This window comes from Aquarana catesbeiana, linkage group LG10 (genome assembly GCF_042186555.1).
Source record: "Aquarana catesbeiana isolate 2022-GZ linkage group LG10, ASM4218655v1, whole genome shotgun sequence".
Taxonomy (NCBI): Eukaryota; Metazoa; Chordata; class Amphibia; order Anura; family Ranidae; genus Aquarana; species Aquarana catesbeiana.
In genome coordinates, this window is record NC_133333.1 from 112,814,893 (window position 1) to 112,833,737 (window position 18,845).

General features: G+C 42.3%; 1 protein-coding gene across 1 annotated transcript in view; it reads left to right on the forward strand.

The window, feature by feature from the left end:
• VPS11 (VPS11 core subunit of CORVET and HOPS complexes) overlaps window positions 1–14,197 on the forward strand; it is a 93,563-nt gene extending 79,366 nt beyond the window's left edge. Inside the window, exons 15-16 of the mRNA XM_073602467.1 lie at window positions 860–1,082; window positions 9,488–14,197. Of these exons, the coding sequence (XP_073458568.1) occupies window positions 860–1,082; window positions 9,488–9,652 (388 nt within the window). The 3' untranslated portion in view covers window positions 9,653–14,197. The remainder of the gene's footprint in view (window positions 1–859; window positions 1,083–9,487) is intronic.
• The last annotated feature ends 4,648 nt before the right edge of the window (window positions 14,198–18,845 follow it).

Genomic DNA, 18,845 nt, shown 5'->3' on the forward strand with positions numbered 1-18,845 from the left:
AGTCCAACTTCGGGGGGGCGATTTCAGAGACATCTGTGCAGGTTGCTGCACAGATAGCTGTCTATACAAATCGCATCCCAAAGTCACCAAAAGCAGTATAGGAAGTACTTTTGGGAATCGGTGCGGCACCGCAAAGTTGGCATCACACCGATTCAGACAGTGCCGTTGCCGGCAATAGCTGACGATTTGGCATGCGATTTGACATTCAAATCGCATGCTAAATCGCTGCAATGTGAACCTAGGCTGACTATTATTCTGCTGCGGTCAGTGCCGTATCATTCTGTAGTAGCATCAGCTACATGCCATATGCTGCATTGGATGCTGTTCTGGGAGCATCAAAGGCATCAAAATCATGTTGAGCTGAGTGCTTCTCAATCATTCAGAGGAAGCCTGAAGTACAAGGAAAACACGGACTAGGCTTTACAGCTGAACATCAAAATAAGCAAATATTGCCTAAATACAAACAGCATATCTATACTTTGTGTATTGCTTCCAGCTCTGTGTAGTAATTCAGCATGAAATGTTGCTTCTGTGTAGGAGCTTCCTGTAATAGACTGTCACGGCTGCTCCTTGTGATTGGTGACCGGTCTTGTATCTACTCCTTCCTGTAGTTCTCTGCAGCCTGTAGTAAGTGGACCTGCTGGGTCCCTCCCATAGCTCTAGTCTCTGCACATTCTGTGCAGCATAATGATGCTACTTTTACAAGGTAATAACATTTTTTTTTTTTGGAAACACTGAGTGAATGTTTATACTGTGTGGCTTATGAGGGATATATTTACATTTGTTTTGTGCATAGAGTTTAGCTTTACCATTGTTATTGTTTAGAACTGTGAAATTTTGATTGTCTCTTTTTATGAAGCCCCAAGATTTTCCAGAAGACTAAATGTAGTATCTGCAGTAGCGCTTTAGAACTTCCGTCTGTGCACTTCTTGTGCGGTCATTCCTTTCACCAACACTGCTTTGAGAGCTATGCAGACAGTGACTCCGACTGCCCAACCTGCCTGCCTGAGAATCGCCAAGTCCTTGATATGATCAGGGCTCAGGAAGAGAAGAAAGACCTCTATGACCACTTCCAGCACCAGGTTTGTGTTTTTTTTTGTTTTGTTTTTTTTCAAAAGAAAAATAACTTTGCTCTGTTCTATTCAAATTGGTGAAATAAGCATGATAACACATTCAGCCTATATACTGTGTCTGCCCAGGGCTTTTACTTTTCATCCAAGCAGTGGTTAATAACTGGTTGCACCACACTGGTTGAAGTATGTAAACCTGAACAATGAACATCTGCTAAATATGCCATTGAAAATGTTTTTCTATATCTGTTTGAGTAAATACAAAAATTACCTGTTGATTTTGCCAGAAATCTTATGAGCTGATAACTTGCTGAACTCTCTGCCAGAAAAGATGAAAAGAGATAATAACAAAAGATGAAAGGGTGAGAAGAGTAGGTAAAAAGGGCTCACAGGGTGTCTCATAAAATAGGGAAGAAGGGATTAAAGTGGGTGTAAACTCCCATGAACAATTTTTACATATAGGTACAGTAAATATCTCCTAAACGTGCACCATTTAGGAGATATTTATTTGTGAAGCCGCCGGTGACATCACCAGCACATACGCGCAAAAGGAACGGCATACCGTGCCGTTCATTCAGAGCCCTGTGCCATGAACAGCAGCTCCTGCACAGAGTGACGTCATTGCGGCTTGTCCAATCACAGGACAGGAGCCCGCCAACCCGGAAGGAAGATTAGGTGCAGATGGAAGCCCTGTCACAGCGTACTGCTGGGCTTAGTTTTAAAGTAAGTTTCACATAATGTGCTAGTATGAGATGCATACTAGCACATTATAACTTTGCCTTGCAGGTTTCAAAAAAAAAAAAAAAAGCCGGCGGCTTACTACCGCTTTAAAAATAAAAGGGGAGGGGAGATAGGGGTTGCACTCCATGGGAATTGCCCTTATATTAGGAAGATAACCAGGCCATGTTAGGCTCTAATGTGGTCTTTGCATTCCTGGAATTTTCTAAAGACATTCATGGGTACACTGATTGCAGGTATCTGTTTCCTGGTCTAGGAGTGACTTCATATGATCTTTGTTTGTTGGCCAATTCCAGTATGGTAGGAACCTGTGTTGTCCGCCAATAGCCGTAAGGAAGTGTGTAAGGACACCCTTGATAGAGACCGGCATCGTAGAGAGATGTACCACATGAGGATAGTTGGGGACGCTATATTTGTAACTACTGTAGTTCATAAGAATCTAATCTCACAAAGCTTTGATAGGGGAGCATGCTCACCAAATGTGGTTCATTGTCCCTGGGTGGGACAGACTGTGCCAACATCAGTCAGGTACTGAGGGGTAGATATGATAAAGGAAGACACAGAACCTGTACCAGCAAGACAAAATTCTGAAACTGGTCTCATGTGCCTTACTGGCTAGGGATAAATGGTGAGTTAGTGTGCAAGTTTTATCCCATTGTTCCGGTGGGTATGTAGTACCTAGTTCTGTAGCCCACTTTTCCACATGGTTGAGGGTCAAGGTGTAGATGGGATAAGAGAATGTTGTGTGTGTGTATATAGGCGAAAGAGGGTGTGTGTAGGGGGAATCCCCCCCACAGTTAGAGGGTCTCAAATGATGTCGGGTCTCTAGACAAAGATGTCCTGTTTGAGATTGAATAGAAAAACGATGCAAGCTGATGGTATTTCTACCAATTGAGTGAGGTCGAAGAGTACGTTTTATTAGTATCTGATTTAGGAAAAAAGTACTTGACTTGAGTACCACTTTAGGGCTCATTCACAGTTGTGCGAAGACTTGAGTTTTTCTGCACTAGAAGAACATGGGTCTTTACAAAGGCACACAGAAAACACTTGAATGCAGCCTACGGGTAAATGCAGTGTGGTGGGGAAATTTGAAATACCTTCATTTTTTTTCTGTTCCACCTTTAGTTGCGCTGTGGTGGACAGAATTGAATGAAATGTCGCACTGACAATTCAATAAAGTTAGAAAAAAAAAAGTGAACTCCTCTTTAAAACTGCACCATTGTCTATAACTGACAATTCCTGCACAGTAAAACACCATGCATTCCCTAAATTTAAGATTAAAAAAAAAAAAACATTTGATAGGTTGCTGTGCTCCCATCTCCATAAATACTTACATTAGTCTTCAATCGATCCAGTGTTGTGGACAGACGCGGTCTTCTCTCCCTTCTCACACATGGGCTCGAGCAGCATCAGCTATTGGCTGCTTCTGTCAAATTAAATGCTGCGAGGAGGAAGCGGGGGGTGGGGTCAAGTGCTGCTCTGTGTGTCTATGGCGCTCTGCTTACTATGGGGGCACACAGAGAAGAGGAGGAGCTAAGATCACTGGCGGTAGACCCCAGAAGAGGAGAATTGGGGCCGCTCTGTGAAATACTACTGCACAGAGCAGGTGAGTCTAACATGTTTATACCGATATAATGCTGCGCTGTCACTGCAATTATCGCACAGGGTTTCATATTTCTCTATTGCATATGAATGCAGCCTGTATATAGAGGTGTGTATGCTACACAGGTTGTCATTGGGAGTATCGCATAGGATTGCAATTGTTTATGATCGCAACTTTTAATTGCATGAGATTGCATTATTATGTTCACTAGATTTTTTTACATAGGAATGGAATATCTCACCACTACTATTTAACTGCAGTCAGTAATATTAGGATTTAGTACGATTTACCATATGATTACATTTGGATAGCGCAGCATTTGGCACAAGCATATGGGACGTGATCAGTGCTAGCAGCTGTCCTTTAATCATCTCTAATTATCATTTGGATTTTCACATGGTAGCTCGCAAGACTCTGTTTTTTAGAGAGTCTAACATGTTTATTTAAAAAAACATGGGCCTCTTGGCTGCTTCTCTGATTCATGCTCTTCTTGCCTGGCCTGTCAGTTTAGGTACACGGCCATGTCTTGGTAGGTTTGTAGTTGTGCCATACTCTTTCCATTTTCCGATGATGGATTGAACAGTGTTCTGTGAGATGTTCAAAGCTTGGGATTTTTTTTTTAACCTAACCCTGCTTTAAACTTCTCCACAACTTTATCCCTGACCTGTCTGGTTTGACCCTTGCCCTTTGTGATGCTGTTTGTTCACTAAGGTTCTCTAACAAACCTCTGAGGGCTTCACAGAACAACTGTATTTATACTGAGATTAAATTACACACAGGTGGACTCTACTAACTAATTAGGTGACATCTGGAGGCAATTGGTTCCAACAGATTTTAGTTAGGAGTATCAGAGTAAAGGGGGCTGAATACAAATGCACGCCACACTTTTCAGATATTTATTTGTAAAAAAAATTGAAAACCATTTATCATTTACCTTCCACTTCACAATTATGTGCCACTTTGTGTTGGTCTATCGCAATATGCGGACAATTTCAAGGGGTATGAATACTTTTTGAAGGCACTGTAGGATAAGAGCCAGATAAGAGCCAGAGCCAGTACCATGGGGTGACATTTAAAGACCGTTGCCCACAAAATGAATTATTTGTGCCCGCCTTTTCATATGGCATTTTCTATTTATTCCATAGAAGGTAATCCAAGAAGTTAGTTGCCCACACATTATAGTTACAATCTCTCCCTGCTGGTCAGTGTCGCCAACAATGAAGGGCTTTTTAATGTAAACAAACGCATACTGCATAGTATAAATTAATTCTTGCACTTTAAATTGTATGGCCCCATTCACACCTGAGAGTTGTGTAGCTCAAAGCAAACAAAATCCAATGAGTTTTTAAATGGTGTCCATTCACTTATGAATGCTCAGGTACCTGTAGCTTCTTGCCTGACTCTCCATAAATTACATGAACTACTTTGGAAGCATAGGTGGGCTTTTTGGACCCGTAGACTTCAATGGCAATGACTATAAACGTGTTTTTTTTTTTTGTTTTGTTGGGTTTTTTTTAAGCCTGTAAGAACTGGTCACCACTCCCCCAAATACACGACTTTCCATTGGCTAAAACCAAAATGCCTGCATATGCCTTTAAACCTTTGAATTACGCTTCTATTATGCTCATTTACATACTCAAAAATACTCAAATAAAAATGCCTGAAATTGGCTAAAAATCGCTCAGATGTGAATCCAGAAGTTGGGAATTGTTTGTATGTGTTCATATCACATGGTATGCCTTTGTGTGCATTAAAACAGCCTTTTTTATATTTTACTATATATTCTTGTGATTTACACACATCTGACACACTACACAGCCTGGCAGGGGAGACTTTTTTTATTTCCTTCTGTTTCAACAGTTCACGTAAATTGGATCAGTAACAACACCTGTTCACTTTCTGGTTGCAGCATGGCAGAGATATGTAAACCATAAAATTTACTAAAGAGATACAAATCTATTGCCTTGTAAAATTGAATGTTACAGTGGAACCTCGGTTTGTGAGTAACGCGGTTAACAAGCGTTTCGCAAACCGAGCACTGTATTTCTAAAAATCCTAACTCGGTTTGCAAGTGTTGTCTCACAAAACGAGCAGGATTCAGGCCAAAAGCGGTGGCAGTACCGCTTTTGTCCTGAGGTGGGGGGCGCCGGAGTCGAGCAGAGCTGAAAGTCGCCGATTGGCACTGTTCGGAAATGCACGGAAAGGCCCGAGGACAGTTCGGCTGACCTTGGCAAACCTCGGAAAAGCTTGTGAATGGAGCCTTTCCGAGGTTTGCCGAGGTCAGCCAAACTGTCCCTCGGGCCTTTTCGGCCATTTCAGAAGCTCTCCAGCCCCCCCCCCGCCTCTGGCCACATGCGGTATTGCATCCCATTGAAGTCAATGCGGAACAAATTATTTTCGTTTCCATTGACTTCAATGGGAAAACTCGCTTTGATATGCAAGTACATTGGATTACGAGCTTTCTTCTGGAACGGATTATGCTTGTAATCTGAGGTTCCACTGTATATGTTTATTTCAACTGCTAGTTTGCATGCGTGCTTGGAGTTTGTGCTGAAGCCTAAATCTAGGTTTCATTTCACTATAGTTTGGTCAAAGTGGAGCCAAATAAACTTTTTTTCATTTCCTTTACTAATACATGTGGTTGCTGTCAGCATTGTATAAACTGTATGTAGCATCAGCAGTACAGGGATTTCCCATCGCATTCACAGAACTAAATCAAGTTAGGCTGAGTGCTACTCTACCATTCACAGGAAGCCTTGTATTTTCTGAATGAATGCAAGGCTTCCTCTGAATGGCTAAGGTAGAGATTGTGAACGAACCATTTAAAGTTAGGCTCACACATGTCCGGCTGTGGTTTGCAGTCGGTTTTAAAAAGGAGTCCGGTGCAGCTTTGATCACTGGTTAAAGTAGAAGTCCACCCTAAAATTAAAATTCCTGCATCTACAGACATTGACGATCTAGTCCTGTAAAGAAAAAAAATCTGTATACATACCTTTTCTGTAGCCGATCCTACGCTGAGCTGTCATCTGCGGCTTCGCTGTGGAGGCGGGTGCAGGGGACACAGCCGACAACAGAAGCCCCATAGTAACTTTATGGGTGACGTCACTCCCCATTCATTTCACACGCGTTGTCGGCTGTGTTTTCTGCAAAGCTTCTGCCGCTGGAGACTGGATTGGATCGGCTTCAGAAAAGGTATGTATACTGATTTCTTTTTTACAGGGCTAGATAGGTTAGTGTTAGAATGTGGATATCTATAGATGCAGGGATTTTAGTTTTAGGGTGGACTTACACTTTAGGTTACACTTAAGGTGCGATTCAGGTGCAAATCTTTACTTGAATTTGCATGTGAACCAGACCTAAAATCATTCAGAAATCTTTTTCAAAAACTGACTACGGCTGTCTTGCACATTTGAAATGGCTCCATTGCAAGCCGGTCCGATTCACATTTTTACGCAAATCGGATGCGGCTCAAAATTTATCTGATTCGCATATATGTGAACCGAGCCTTAAAGTCAAATCTAAAGTTCGGTTTTAAAGCAGTATTAAACCCAAAAGCAAATTATTATATTGCAGCTTATCAATTTTTAGATGTGTTGGTTGTATTAGTATTTTTTCTTAGTCTGTCTTTCTTTTATTTTCACCTGGCCAGTAAGGCCAGGTCCATTTTCCTTTGTTCCAGCAGGTTGATGTGCTTCCCCGATTAACACGTGTGATGTGGATGGGGAATCCCTCCCGCTGAGCTATTGTATTTGGACAGTCAAGAGATTTCCCCGCAATCAGAAAACATTCATCAGCACTGCTGGCTATAGCCGATGGCGCTGATGAAGACATTTTCCAACATACAAACCATTTACCATTAACAGGGGTGCTTGTATATAGTCATGTTCAACCTTTATCCCAAAAAAAAAAAAATCTGTTGCTGTAACTGCAGTGTGAGCTGGGCTTCAATTTGTTATTGTATCTAAATCTGCTAGCGCTGCTAATGCTGCTGTCCAAAGGTGCCTCCTGTGCTCCTTCATCCAGAGTGGACACACTCTAATGCAAGAGGTGTCTTACTGGCCAGATCACCAGGTAAAAACAGGGACAAAAGCCTATTAAGTAAAACTAATGCAGCCACCACATCTAAGGATTGGTAAGCTGCAATATTTTACATTTTTGGCTTAACACTGCTTGAAAGGATAAGTTCACCTTTACAAAAAAAATAAAAATAAATGCACATTTTTTTGCAGGTAAAAAAAAATAGATTTTTTCTTTGGGACCTGTAAAGCATTGCACCCACGATCAGCAGATTCTGTGTGCAGGGTTCTCTAACTGTCAGCCCTCCAGCTGTTGCAAAACTACAAGTCCCATCATGCCTCTGCCTGTGGGAGTCATGCTTGTAACTGTCAGCCTTACAATGCCTCATGGGACTTGTAGTTTCGCAACAGCTGGAGGGCTGCGAGTTTGAGACCCCTGGTGTAATGCCATGGTCTTGCAGACTGTGTATCTGTTTGCCTGTATCTCTGATATGGGCAGGCAGTTAGACTGACAGGAAGCTCCATAAACTCCCACAGCGCTCAACAGCACCATGGTAGTTCACTGAGAACTGCAAGCTGACAGCCGCAGAGGCCACCAGACCTTGTCATTTTCCCATTCACAGAACACTTCAGATTGTGACAGCTAGCGGGGGGAGAAGATCCTTCGCTTGCTCTCAAAACAGGGTATCGGGGGCTGGTGCATATGTAACATGTTACACCCTGAATATGGATGTAACATGTTACAAAAGGGGAACTTCTCCTTTAAGTTCCCAGCCTGAATGTAACACTCACGCTTGTTTTGTATGGTAACTGGTCTAATCCCGAGAAGCATTTTTCTTCTCCTAAGGGTTTTGCTGAGCAGTGCCTATATTAATCAGTCTTTCTGACTTGATTTTGTTCTGGGAATGAGATTGGCAGTGCTGTGTGTATACTGTATGGAGCATCAGCTTTATAGAGGGCTGTCCTGTGTCCACATGTATTAGTAAGAGAAATGTTTTTTCGTTTGGGCCAGGATGGACCAAATGAAATCTGGAATTATGCTTTAAGCTTTTTGTAGTATTGCAAGCACTGAAATTATTCTGCTGCCTCACAGCCCCTACTTCTTTCTTGGCTGATTTACGGACTTAAAGTGATTTGTAAACAATCACCTTGTAAAACAACCATTCAATTTCCAATAGAAATGAAAGGAAAAACATATGAAAAAACATAATTACCTATTTTTCCTAAGTGATCACATTCCCTCTGTTCTCAGCTGCATAAGAGCTGGAGGAGGAGAAGGAGCAGCAGCAGTACACTGAGCTTCCCAGTGAATGACTGTGCAGCGGGGGGGGGGGGGGGTGTCAGGACAAGTCTGATCATTGGAGGAGAGTACATGGATTTCCCAGCTTAGCTAGAGAACTGACCATGGTGTTCTCTCTTGCTTAGGTTCTAATCGGAAAGCAGAGGGGCTGGCGGGATCACCAGGCATTTCACACAAAGGAAGCAATACAAAGAGAACAGGATACTTTCTCATACAAGTACATTGTACCACAGGCACATATCAGGAATATGAAGTGTTGGGGTAACAAACGCTTTGAGCTGGCCATATACGGCTCAGTTTTTTTTCATTCAGCCAGTTGACTGAAAGGGAAAAACTTAACTGATTTTCCCATCTACACATTCGAGCTGGATGGGGAAAGCATCCCAACTGTTTGATTATGTTCTGACAGCAGGACTCCCCTCACTGTCAGAATACATTGATTAGTGCTGCAGCCGATTGGCTACATGTGCTGATCGAGCAAAAATATACCACCAAGCCCATTCATGAAAAGTTGATCAACAGTTCGACTTCTCATGAATGGGAATGGCCATACATGGATCGAACTTTCAAGCCTCTAAGCTACTTTGGTTTCTGTTTTGGTTTTTGACTTTGCAACTACATTTCCTTTAAAAACCTCATTTTAGATTGTTTCATCTATGGAAACACTCCTTCATCTAGTCTTTAATTACTAGAAATGGCATATTTAGAATATTGGGGAGAATGGTGGCTCAGTTTATTATCTTTCTTTTTATTTTTCTAGCTGAAGTACTCCAATGACGGATTCAGTGTGGTTGCAGACTATTTTGGTCGTGGTGTGTTCAACAAGCTTACACTAATTACAGATGCCCCTACAGAAAAATCCAGAATAACTAAGGATGTGGGGTTACAACGGGACCTGCTTATGAACACCAGAAGAAATGTTTAATCCAGCCGCAGACTGAAAATCTTCTGAAGCCTTGTTTGGAGCTGGAATAGAATCCTGTACATTCTTAAAGTGCAAGAACTGTGAAAATAAATGGATTGATGGAAATCCAATAAGATAGTAAAAAGATACACAATATAATAACTCTGTAGAGGAAACTTATTTCTCATTTTCAGGGACTTAAGATATTAGTAAAGCTGTCTACATGATAAAAAGTGCTTCAACTATTCTCAATACTGTATCCAGACTGGGAGTGGAATACGGCTTGATGTGTATTCTAAAGAAAGGAGTTACATTTAAATATATGTGGACATATATGTAAAAAAAAATGTAACCAACCTATGAGAATCCTTATTCCCTAGAAATGTCTGAGATCATTGTTTCAGAGCTGATACAATGAAGTGTATGTGCCAAGCTTAAGATGGGGGTCTGGCAGTCTCAGGCAGCTACTAATTGCAGACATTGGGTTAGTTAAGGATGTAAAAATAATATATATAAAAGTTTGTAAAATTGAAAACTTTTCTGTTTTATACAACCTTCTCATTTATTTGGGGCGATTTGACATAAGACTTCTTATGTGGGGTTGATTTACTAAAACTAAAGAGTGCAAATCTGGTGTAGCTGTGCACAGTAGCCAATCCACTTCTAACTTCAGCTTGTTCAGTTAAGCTTTGACAAAAAAAACAAAACTGAAAGCTGATTGGCTACCATGCACAGCTGCACCAGATTCTGCACTCTCCATTCTTAGTAAATCAATCCCTGTGTCCTGTCAATGCCATTTAAACCCCTTTCACACTGGAGCGGTGCGCTGGCAGGACGCTAAAAAAAGTCCTGCTACCCTGTTTCCCCGAAAATAAGACCTAGCGTGATGGTCGGTGATGGCTGCAATATAAACTCTACCCCCCCCCAAATAAGCCCTACCCTTTTTCCCTGAAAATAAGCCCTACCCTGAAAATAAGACCAACAAGGGCTTTAACTAGGGCTTATTTGGGGGGTAGGGCTTATATTGCAGCCATCACCGACAATCACGCTAGGTCTTATTTTCGGGGAAACAGGGTAGCAGCATCTTTGGAGCGGTGCATATACCGCCCCTGCCCATTGAAATCAATGGGGCAGCGTGGCTATACCACCAGAAAAGCGCTGCTGCAGCAGCACTTTTCGGGTGGTTTTAACCCTTTTTCGGCCGCTAGTGGGGTTTAAAAGAGCCCCGCTAGTGGCTGAATACCACCGCAAATGTGGTGGTAAAGCACTGCTAAAAATAGCGGCGCTTTACCGCCGACGCCCCAGTGTGAAAGGGGCCTTAGAGGCATCACCTGAGAGTTTGGCTTCATCACGGGTGTCAGTAAAGCCTTCTACATAATCATCCTGTTGACTCTTTAGGCCAGGGGGTTATATCCATTGTTTTTTGTTTTTTTTAACCGCTTCAGCCCTGGAAGATTCTACCCCCTTCCTGACCAGAGCACTTTTTGCGATTCGGCACTGCATGGCTTTAACTGACAATTGCGCAGTCATGCGACATTGCACCCACACAAAATCGACGTCCTTTTTTTCCCACAAATAGAGCTTTCTTTTGGTTGTATTTGATCGCCTTTGCGGTTTTTATTTTTTGTTTGCGATATAAACAAAAGAGCGACCATTTTGAAAAAAAACACAATCTTTTTAACTTTTTGCTATAATAAATATCCCCCAAAAATGTATAACAAAACTATTTTTTTCCTCAGTTTAGGCCGATATGTATTCTTCTACATATTTTTGGTAAAAAAAATCGCAATAAGCGTATATTGATTGGTTTGCGCAAAAGTTATAGCATCTACAAAATAAGGGATAGTTTTATGACATTTTTATTTTTTTTTTTTTTACTAGTAATAGCGGCGATCTGCAATTTTCATCAGGACTGCGACATTATGGCGGACACATCGGACAATTTTGACATATTTTTGGGACCAATGGCATTAATACAGCGATCAGTGCTATAAAAATGTATTGATTACTATAAAAATGTCACTGGCAGTGAAGGGGTTGACACTAGGGGGTGATCAAGGGGTTAATTATGTTCCCTGTTTGTCTTTCTAACTGAAGGGGGGATGGAACTGTTTAGGGAAAGAGAAAGATTGCTGTTCATACTCTGTATGAACAGACGATCTGTCTGTTCTCCCCTCAGAGAACCGGAAACTGTGTGTTTACACACACAGATCCCGGTTCTCCATGTCTCAGCGGCGATCGCGGTAGCCCGGCGGTGATCGTGACAGTGGGTCCATAGCGTGCAGTGGGTCCATAGTGGCCACAGGGTGAAGCGACGTGACATAACTTTGCTTCGTCCAGCCGTGCCATTCTGCCGCAGTAAAACTGCAGCGGCTGGTCAGCAAGTGGTTAAACTTTGTCTAGACAGGTCCCATAGGGCAAGAGCCCTGTAAAATGGGCAGTGCCCAGTCTTCAGACACCTTGATGTGTAATCACTACAAAGCTAAAGAGTGGATATTGTTGTCCACTTACAATGCTCGCTTACAGAGTCAGAGGTCAGCATCTTCAATGCCCCCCTCCCTCTGTTACTAGAGGCATGAATTGTTCACTCTGCCACACCATTGCTCAGAGATAAAAGGTGTTTCCCATTCAAATAGATTGTGGGAAGTATGGCATCTTTCACTTGATTTCTAATAACCCAGAACTCTGTCTGAGGCTCAAAAACACTTCAGAGTCTTCTCCATCATACCCTTTGAGAATGTTAATTGACAGTGTACTTGCACTACCCTCTGCCAAACCTCAACAGAGTGGTCCAACCTACTGGCTTTCCTGGAGTTATCTATTCTCCTGAATGAGGTTACTTTGAGCCCTGGTTCACATTGCATCGCTATCAGTGCTATTGCCGGCAATGGAACCATCCGAATCGGTGCGACGTCCCATCGATTCCCAAATGTAGTTTCTGTACTACTTTTGGTGACTTCGGGGTGCGATTTCAATAGACATCTGTGCAGAAACCCACACCAATGTCTCTGAAATCTCCCCCAAAGTCGGGACTGACATGTGGGAATGAAATCGTGCGAGTTCAGCTGAACTTGCACGATTTTTTCCCGCTGTCAGCGTGAACCTGTGCTGAAGATGGTGATGGATCATTGGTCTGCACCTACCTCCACCTTTAAGCATGGTTTTTGTTGTATACTCCCAGGATCCCTTGCAGGCTTCTTGGCTATATTCCAAAATGGCCTTACAGTAATTCCTATACCTTTCCCCTGAGGTGCATAATTGTGTACTGTACTGTGTTTACACCTGTGCTGTTCAGGTAATGGTTGCCGCCTTTGAGAACCGGGTAACATCGATGTTTAGAGAGTGTCTTAATTGTAAAGCTTTGGAACTCAAACGACCTCATAGACCCAGGAAGAGATGTTTTAGCTTTTACGGAATTTAGGGATAATCCGGAACTAGAACTATTTCAGGATACTCCTTGCTTTTCCTTAACCACACCATGATTCCCCCAAAGCTGTTTCACCTTTTATCTTGTCTCATCAAAAAGGCTCGGATTGCTGCTGTTCTGTGAAAAATAAATGAAATACTATTAAAAGTAAACCGTTACCTGAACCTGCAAGATGTATGATGGGGATAACTTGTCCACATGCCCAGTAATATCCAACTCCTGGTTTCAGAAAAGATCTTCCACAAAATCGATTCACTTTTCACTTTCATTTTCTATCACTTTGTTCTGGAGTTTAAACAGTTTTTTTTTTTTTTTTTTTACGTCCTATTGTGAAAAGAAAAGCCGTTCTTGCTCTTTTCCTTTATTATTGGAGTGGAGCATTTAGAAATGTGCAGATTTGCTCTTGCATGTTCATTAAGATGCCTGACAGGTTCATCATTCTTGAGTAATGAGCTTCACTTTTTTTTTTTTTTTGGCCTATTCCGTAATATTCCCTATCTTGAATATTGTTTGCCTGCCCCCAGATATGTTATCAGCCCAGGCTCCAGTTTATTTTTAATAATGCAATATTCTTAATTGCATCCAAAGTTGGCTATACCTTAGGCCACCAAGCAACTGAAAGTCATTGCTACAGTGTTGCTAAAGCTTTACAAATTTTTAATCTTATTAATAGGTCCCGCTGACCTCGTCCTCTCATGGGCACTCTCTCTAATAACTGGTATCCCCTGTCTTTTATAGCAACTTTGTTCTGACATAGCTACATGGAGAAACCTATTTCTTTGATAGATTTTTTTTTTTTTTTATAAAAGAAAGAAAAAAAAAAGAAGCCCAAAAATGTTTCCTAAACCTAAGTGAAAACAGTCAGCGGCATTTACAAGTTAAAATCAGTTCAGCCTGTTTTAAAATTGGCTTTGTGCCACAGCAATTATGCTTGGGACTAAGTGACCTTTTAGGTTAGAAGCATACAATTTTCCTTAAAATGCCTTGCTTTCCTTTAAAAATTTTGGGTTGCTATTTGTTTTTTTTTGTTTACTGTGTATACAAAAGTTGTTATATTTCTTGCAGTATGATGAACACTGTTACTGGCTGCAGCACAGATTTTAATTTGGTATTATGACAGTAAATGTATTTAAATGTTACTTTGCATAGGTCTGTTTTTTTTTTTTTTTTTAAAGGAAAAATGGCTTGAATACAATAACTTGGTTCCATTGATTTTACATACCTGAATTCCTAGCGAAAGCTGGTGTGCTAGCAAAACATTGGGCATATTGACTTTGTCATGTTGCTCTTAGGATTTATGAACCCTCACCAATACAACAAAACAAACACTCTTGCACATAAATGTGTAGGCCCGATAGTTCAAAGTTCAGGATGGACGGTAGCTTTCGGCCTTGCTGCCTTCAAGGATAGGGATATCCTAGCAATTAAACAAAAAACAAAAGAGAGAGGGCGCACCGGCCTAGTGCATTATCCTTAAAGTTTATTAAAACGAACACAAAAAACTACTACTCACAAAGGTAGATGAAAATCACGCTAGAATGATCTTTTTGGTAAGTGGTGATCAATCCACTGATAGCAGTCTCCAGATCCTACGGGGAGGACGTGCAAATCGCTGCCGGCTGACGCGTTTTGAAGGTAGCACTTTCTTCTTCAGAGCCTAACAGTATTCATCTCTTACAGCTACTTATATATGGGTGCTCATCAGGGAGGCACAAATCAGACTGACTCAAAAGCCACTCCCATATAGGTGGGCAGTCCAGAGGTGGACCCTGACATTGCACCATGGAAACCGCCTGTGTACACGTATACACACATCCACATATAGGGATGCCCAGGGGGCATAACGTCCACGGCACATGACGCTTACACCAGAAAGGGGGGAGGGAGAAGGGGAAAAAAGGACCTGGGGGGAGGAGAAAGGAGGGAGAGCCTCCCTGTAACCAGCCACCAAACTACAACGATCACAAACACAACCCCATACATGGAATGTGTGTGCACATGCACACAAAGAGAAGCATATCTGTCAGTGGTGATCCCTAGATGAAAGCAGACAAAATGTGCACACCAATTCTCGAGACAAATTAAACAAGTGCGCACATGTTACTTGACACGCACACTGTTAAACATGTGCGCCGACGCGCACTTGTTTAATTTGTCTCGAGAATTGGTGTGCACATTTTGTCTGCTTTCATCTAGGGATCATCACTGACAGATATGCTTCTCTTTGTGTGCATGTGCACACACATTCCATGTATGGGGTTGTGTTTGTCTATGAATGCATGGATGATATTGGTATCTATCCCAGTTGTCTAATCTGTCCCATACATACACACATATATATTTATCTCTTCGTTAATATCATTTTAATATACACATTTTTTGACATATATATTTTTCCCTTCAACCATTCACTTATACTTTGTTTCCCTCTGTCTTTCATTATCCCTTTATTGATGTAATGATTTCGCCGCTGTCCGTTCAGCCATGTGTCCGCTCCAGGCCTCTATAGTATGCCTTCATTAACATGGTGGAAAGCATTTCCCATTGCTGACACACACTCAGCGCGACAGCGGGCGCACAGGAAGTGACACTGAGCCTCCACTTCCGCCCCCTGGACCGCAAAGCATCACAACAAATATGGCATGCGTTCCACCCGCCGCCTACAGTCATCACAGCGTCCTCTAGGTAAGACACATCTGCTATTTAAAGCATGCGGTTTCGTTTTGGAGATTAAAAGACTAGTTCCCCTTGATGTCAGCTTTAGGTGGCCGTGCTGGGTTCATTCTGATGCCAGTACAAGTGCCCCTGCTGTCTTCAGGCACTTTAGGTCTTCCTCTATTGTTTTCTATGTGCAGACTGAAGTACAACACCCATACACATAGTTTTGCTTTTGTTTCTGTTTATATAAGAGGCCGCTTCCATGGGATGTGAGCTTGCTTGGCTGTTAGATGTGTCGCTGGGTGTATATGTGTGGATCTGCCTATGTGTGCAACCCTTGTGATCGTTGTAGTTTGGTGGCTGGTTACAGGGAGGCTCTCCCTCCTCCCCCCCCTCCTCCTTTTTTTTCCCCCTTCTCCCGCCCCCCTTTCTGGTGTAAGCGTCATGTGTCGTGGACGTTATGCCCCCTGGGCATCCCTATATGTGGATGTGTGTATACGTGTACACAGGCTGTTTCCAATTTGCAATGTCAGGGTCTGCCTCTGGACTGCCCACCTATATGGGAGTGGCTTTTGAGTCAGTCTGATTTGTGCCTCCCTGATGAGCACCCATATATAAGTAGCTGTAAGAGATGAATACTGTTAGGCTCTGAAGAAGAAAGTGCTACCTTCGAAACGCGTCAACCGGCAGCGATTTGCACGTCTTTCCCGTAGGATCTGGAGACTGCCATCAGTGGATTGATCACCACTTACCAAAAAGATCATTCTAGCGTGATTTTCATCTACCTTTGTGAGTAGTAGTTTTTTTGTGTTCGTTTTAATAAACTTTTTTAAGGATAATGCACTAGGCCGGTGCGCCCTCTCTTTTTTGTTTGAACTTTCACCAACCCTGTGCCATGGCTGTGGTATCTGCAGTTGGAGTACAGTGGGATTTCTTGCTGGGTAATCCTTCCCATAACACCACTTCCTGTTTCAGAATGCCAAGATTAAGCCAGTACCTCTCACTTAAGTAGCATTGTCAGCCTGCCATATGAACTCCTTCAGTTGACATTTTAAGGGTGCCTATCTGATAACTTCTAATTGTAAAGCAGTGGCTTAGAGTTGTCAGCTTCCATCAGGAAGTGTACTGGCAGGATCTACAGGTGAACATTTTTTGTTGCAAACATGCTGAAAACAGATTTTGGGTACATGTTAAACAGGCTTTTAAAATAAGTGCAGTACATTTACACTACCCCACCATATTTGAACCAAGACTGATCCATTGGGGTTGATCGTCTAAAGCAGTTACACCCCCCATTTTCCAATGATAACCATTTATAATAGTATGACCTAAAGTCGCAATTTATGCACTACTTTGGTCTGACTTTCATGCAACTTGAGGGCCATAGACTTTAATGTTAACTGTCAAAAGTTGTACCGGAATGTTTTACATGCAACAGTGCTTCCGACTTTGCAGAGGGACAACAAGTCACATCCATCCAAAGTTGCATTCCAAAGTCACAAGCTTAATAGCATGTAATGCCAAGCTGCGGTTTCCAAATGGAACAAAATTATTTCTTGTATTAAGAGAGGTATGGGCTCCAGAGAGAGATGATTTTGCCCCCGTACAAATCGTTAGTAAGACTCCTTTCACACTGTGGCCGCCCATGCATTCGCGGTAAAGCGGCGCTCTATTTGGCCGCTAGCGGGGTGCTTTTAACCCCAAAGAAGGGGTTAAAAACACCTGTGTTGCAGGGCTTCCGAATCGCTGCCCATTCATTGCAATGGGCAGGAGGCATTTTGGGAGCGCTTTTCCGAAAGTCCCGAGAGCGCCACCCAGGTGTGAAAGCACCCTTTGCAGAGAATGGGAGGCAGTTTTCAGGTGCTTTACAGGCGCTGCTAGTTCTAGTGCTAAAACGCCTGAACACTGCCTCCGTGTGAAAGAGGTCTAAGACCTCATCTGGAATTTGCAGTTCCATTTTGGGCACCAGTTCTCAAAAAGTATATCAGGGAGCTGGAGAAAGTGCAGAGAAGGGAAACCAAACTGATAAGAGGCATGGAGGAAAGATTAGGGGATCTGAATGTATTCTCTCTTGAGGAGATTAAGGGGGATATGATCAACATGTACAAATACATAAAGGGTTCATATAGTGAACTTGGTGTTGAGTTATTCACTTTAAGGTCATCAGAGAGGACAAGGGGGCACACTTTATGTCTGGAGGAAAAGAAATGTAATCTCCAAATACAGAAAGGTTTATTCCACATTTTTGCAGCTCTTACTGAGAAGAGACTCCCTCAAGAGCTGGTTCTGGCCAGCTACATTGCTTTAATTTAAAAAAAAAAAAGGCCTGGATTCTTTCCTAAATTTACATAATATAACTGAATACTAACCTTTATAGGTAAAGTTGATCCAGGGAATATCTAATTGCCTCTTGGAGGATGAGGAAGGATTTTTTTCCCTGCTGGAGCTAATTGGATCATGCTTTGCTGGGGTTTTTTTTTGCATTTGGAGCAACTGTAGGTATACAATGGATATACAAAGTCTACACACCCCTGTTAAAATGTTTTTATTTTTTTTTTACACATTTTTGGGACGATTGACAATTATACAGCGATCAGTGCTATAAAAATGCACTGATTACTGTATAAATGTCACTGGCAGGGAAGGGGTTAACTATGTTCCCTGTGTGTTCTAACTGTGGGGGGGACTGACTATAGGAGATGACAGATCGTGGTTCCTAGCTATTAGGTACTCACGATCTACATCTCCTCTCAGAACAGAGATTTGTGTGTTCACACACATGTCCCTGTTCTGCCTCTCGTGCCCGCGATCACTCGTGGCCGGCTGTCATCGCGACCACCTGTCACGAACATCGGCACCGCCGCAGTACAGCTACGACGGCTCGCGGGATCGTGCTGACCTGCCGCAGTATAAGGACGGCGGTTGGTCGGCAAGTGGTTAATGTTGCTGTAGGCCTTTTTGCAGCCTCCCTGACCAGTTTTCTTTTCGTCTTTTCATCAATTTTGGAGGGACGTCCAGTTCTTGGTAATGTCACTGTTGTGCCATATGTTCTCCACTTGATGATGACTGTCTTCACTGTGTTCCATGGTATAGCTAATGCCTTGGAAATTTTTTTGTACCCTTCTCTTG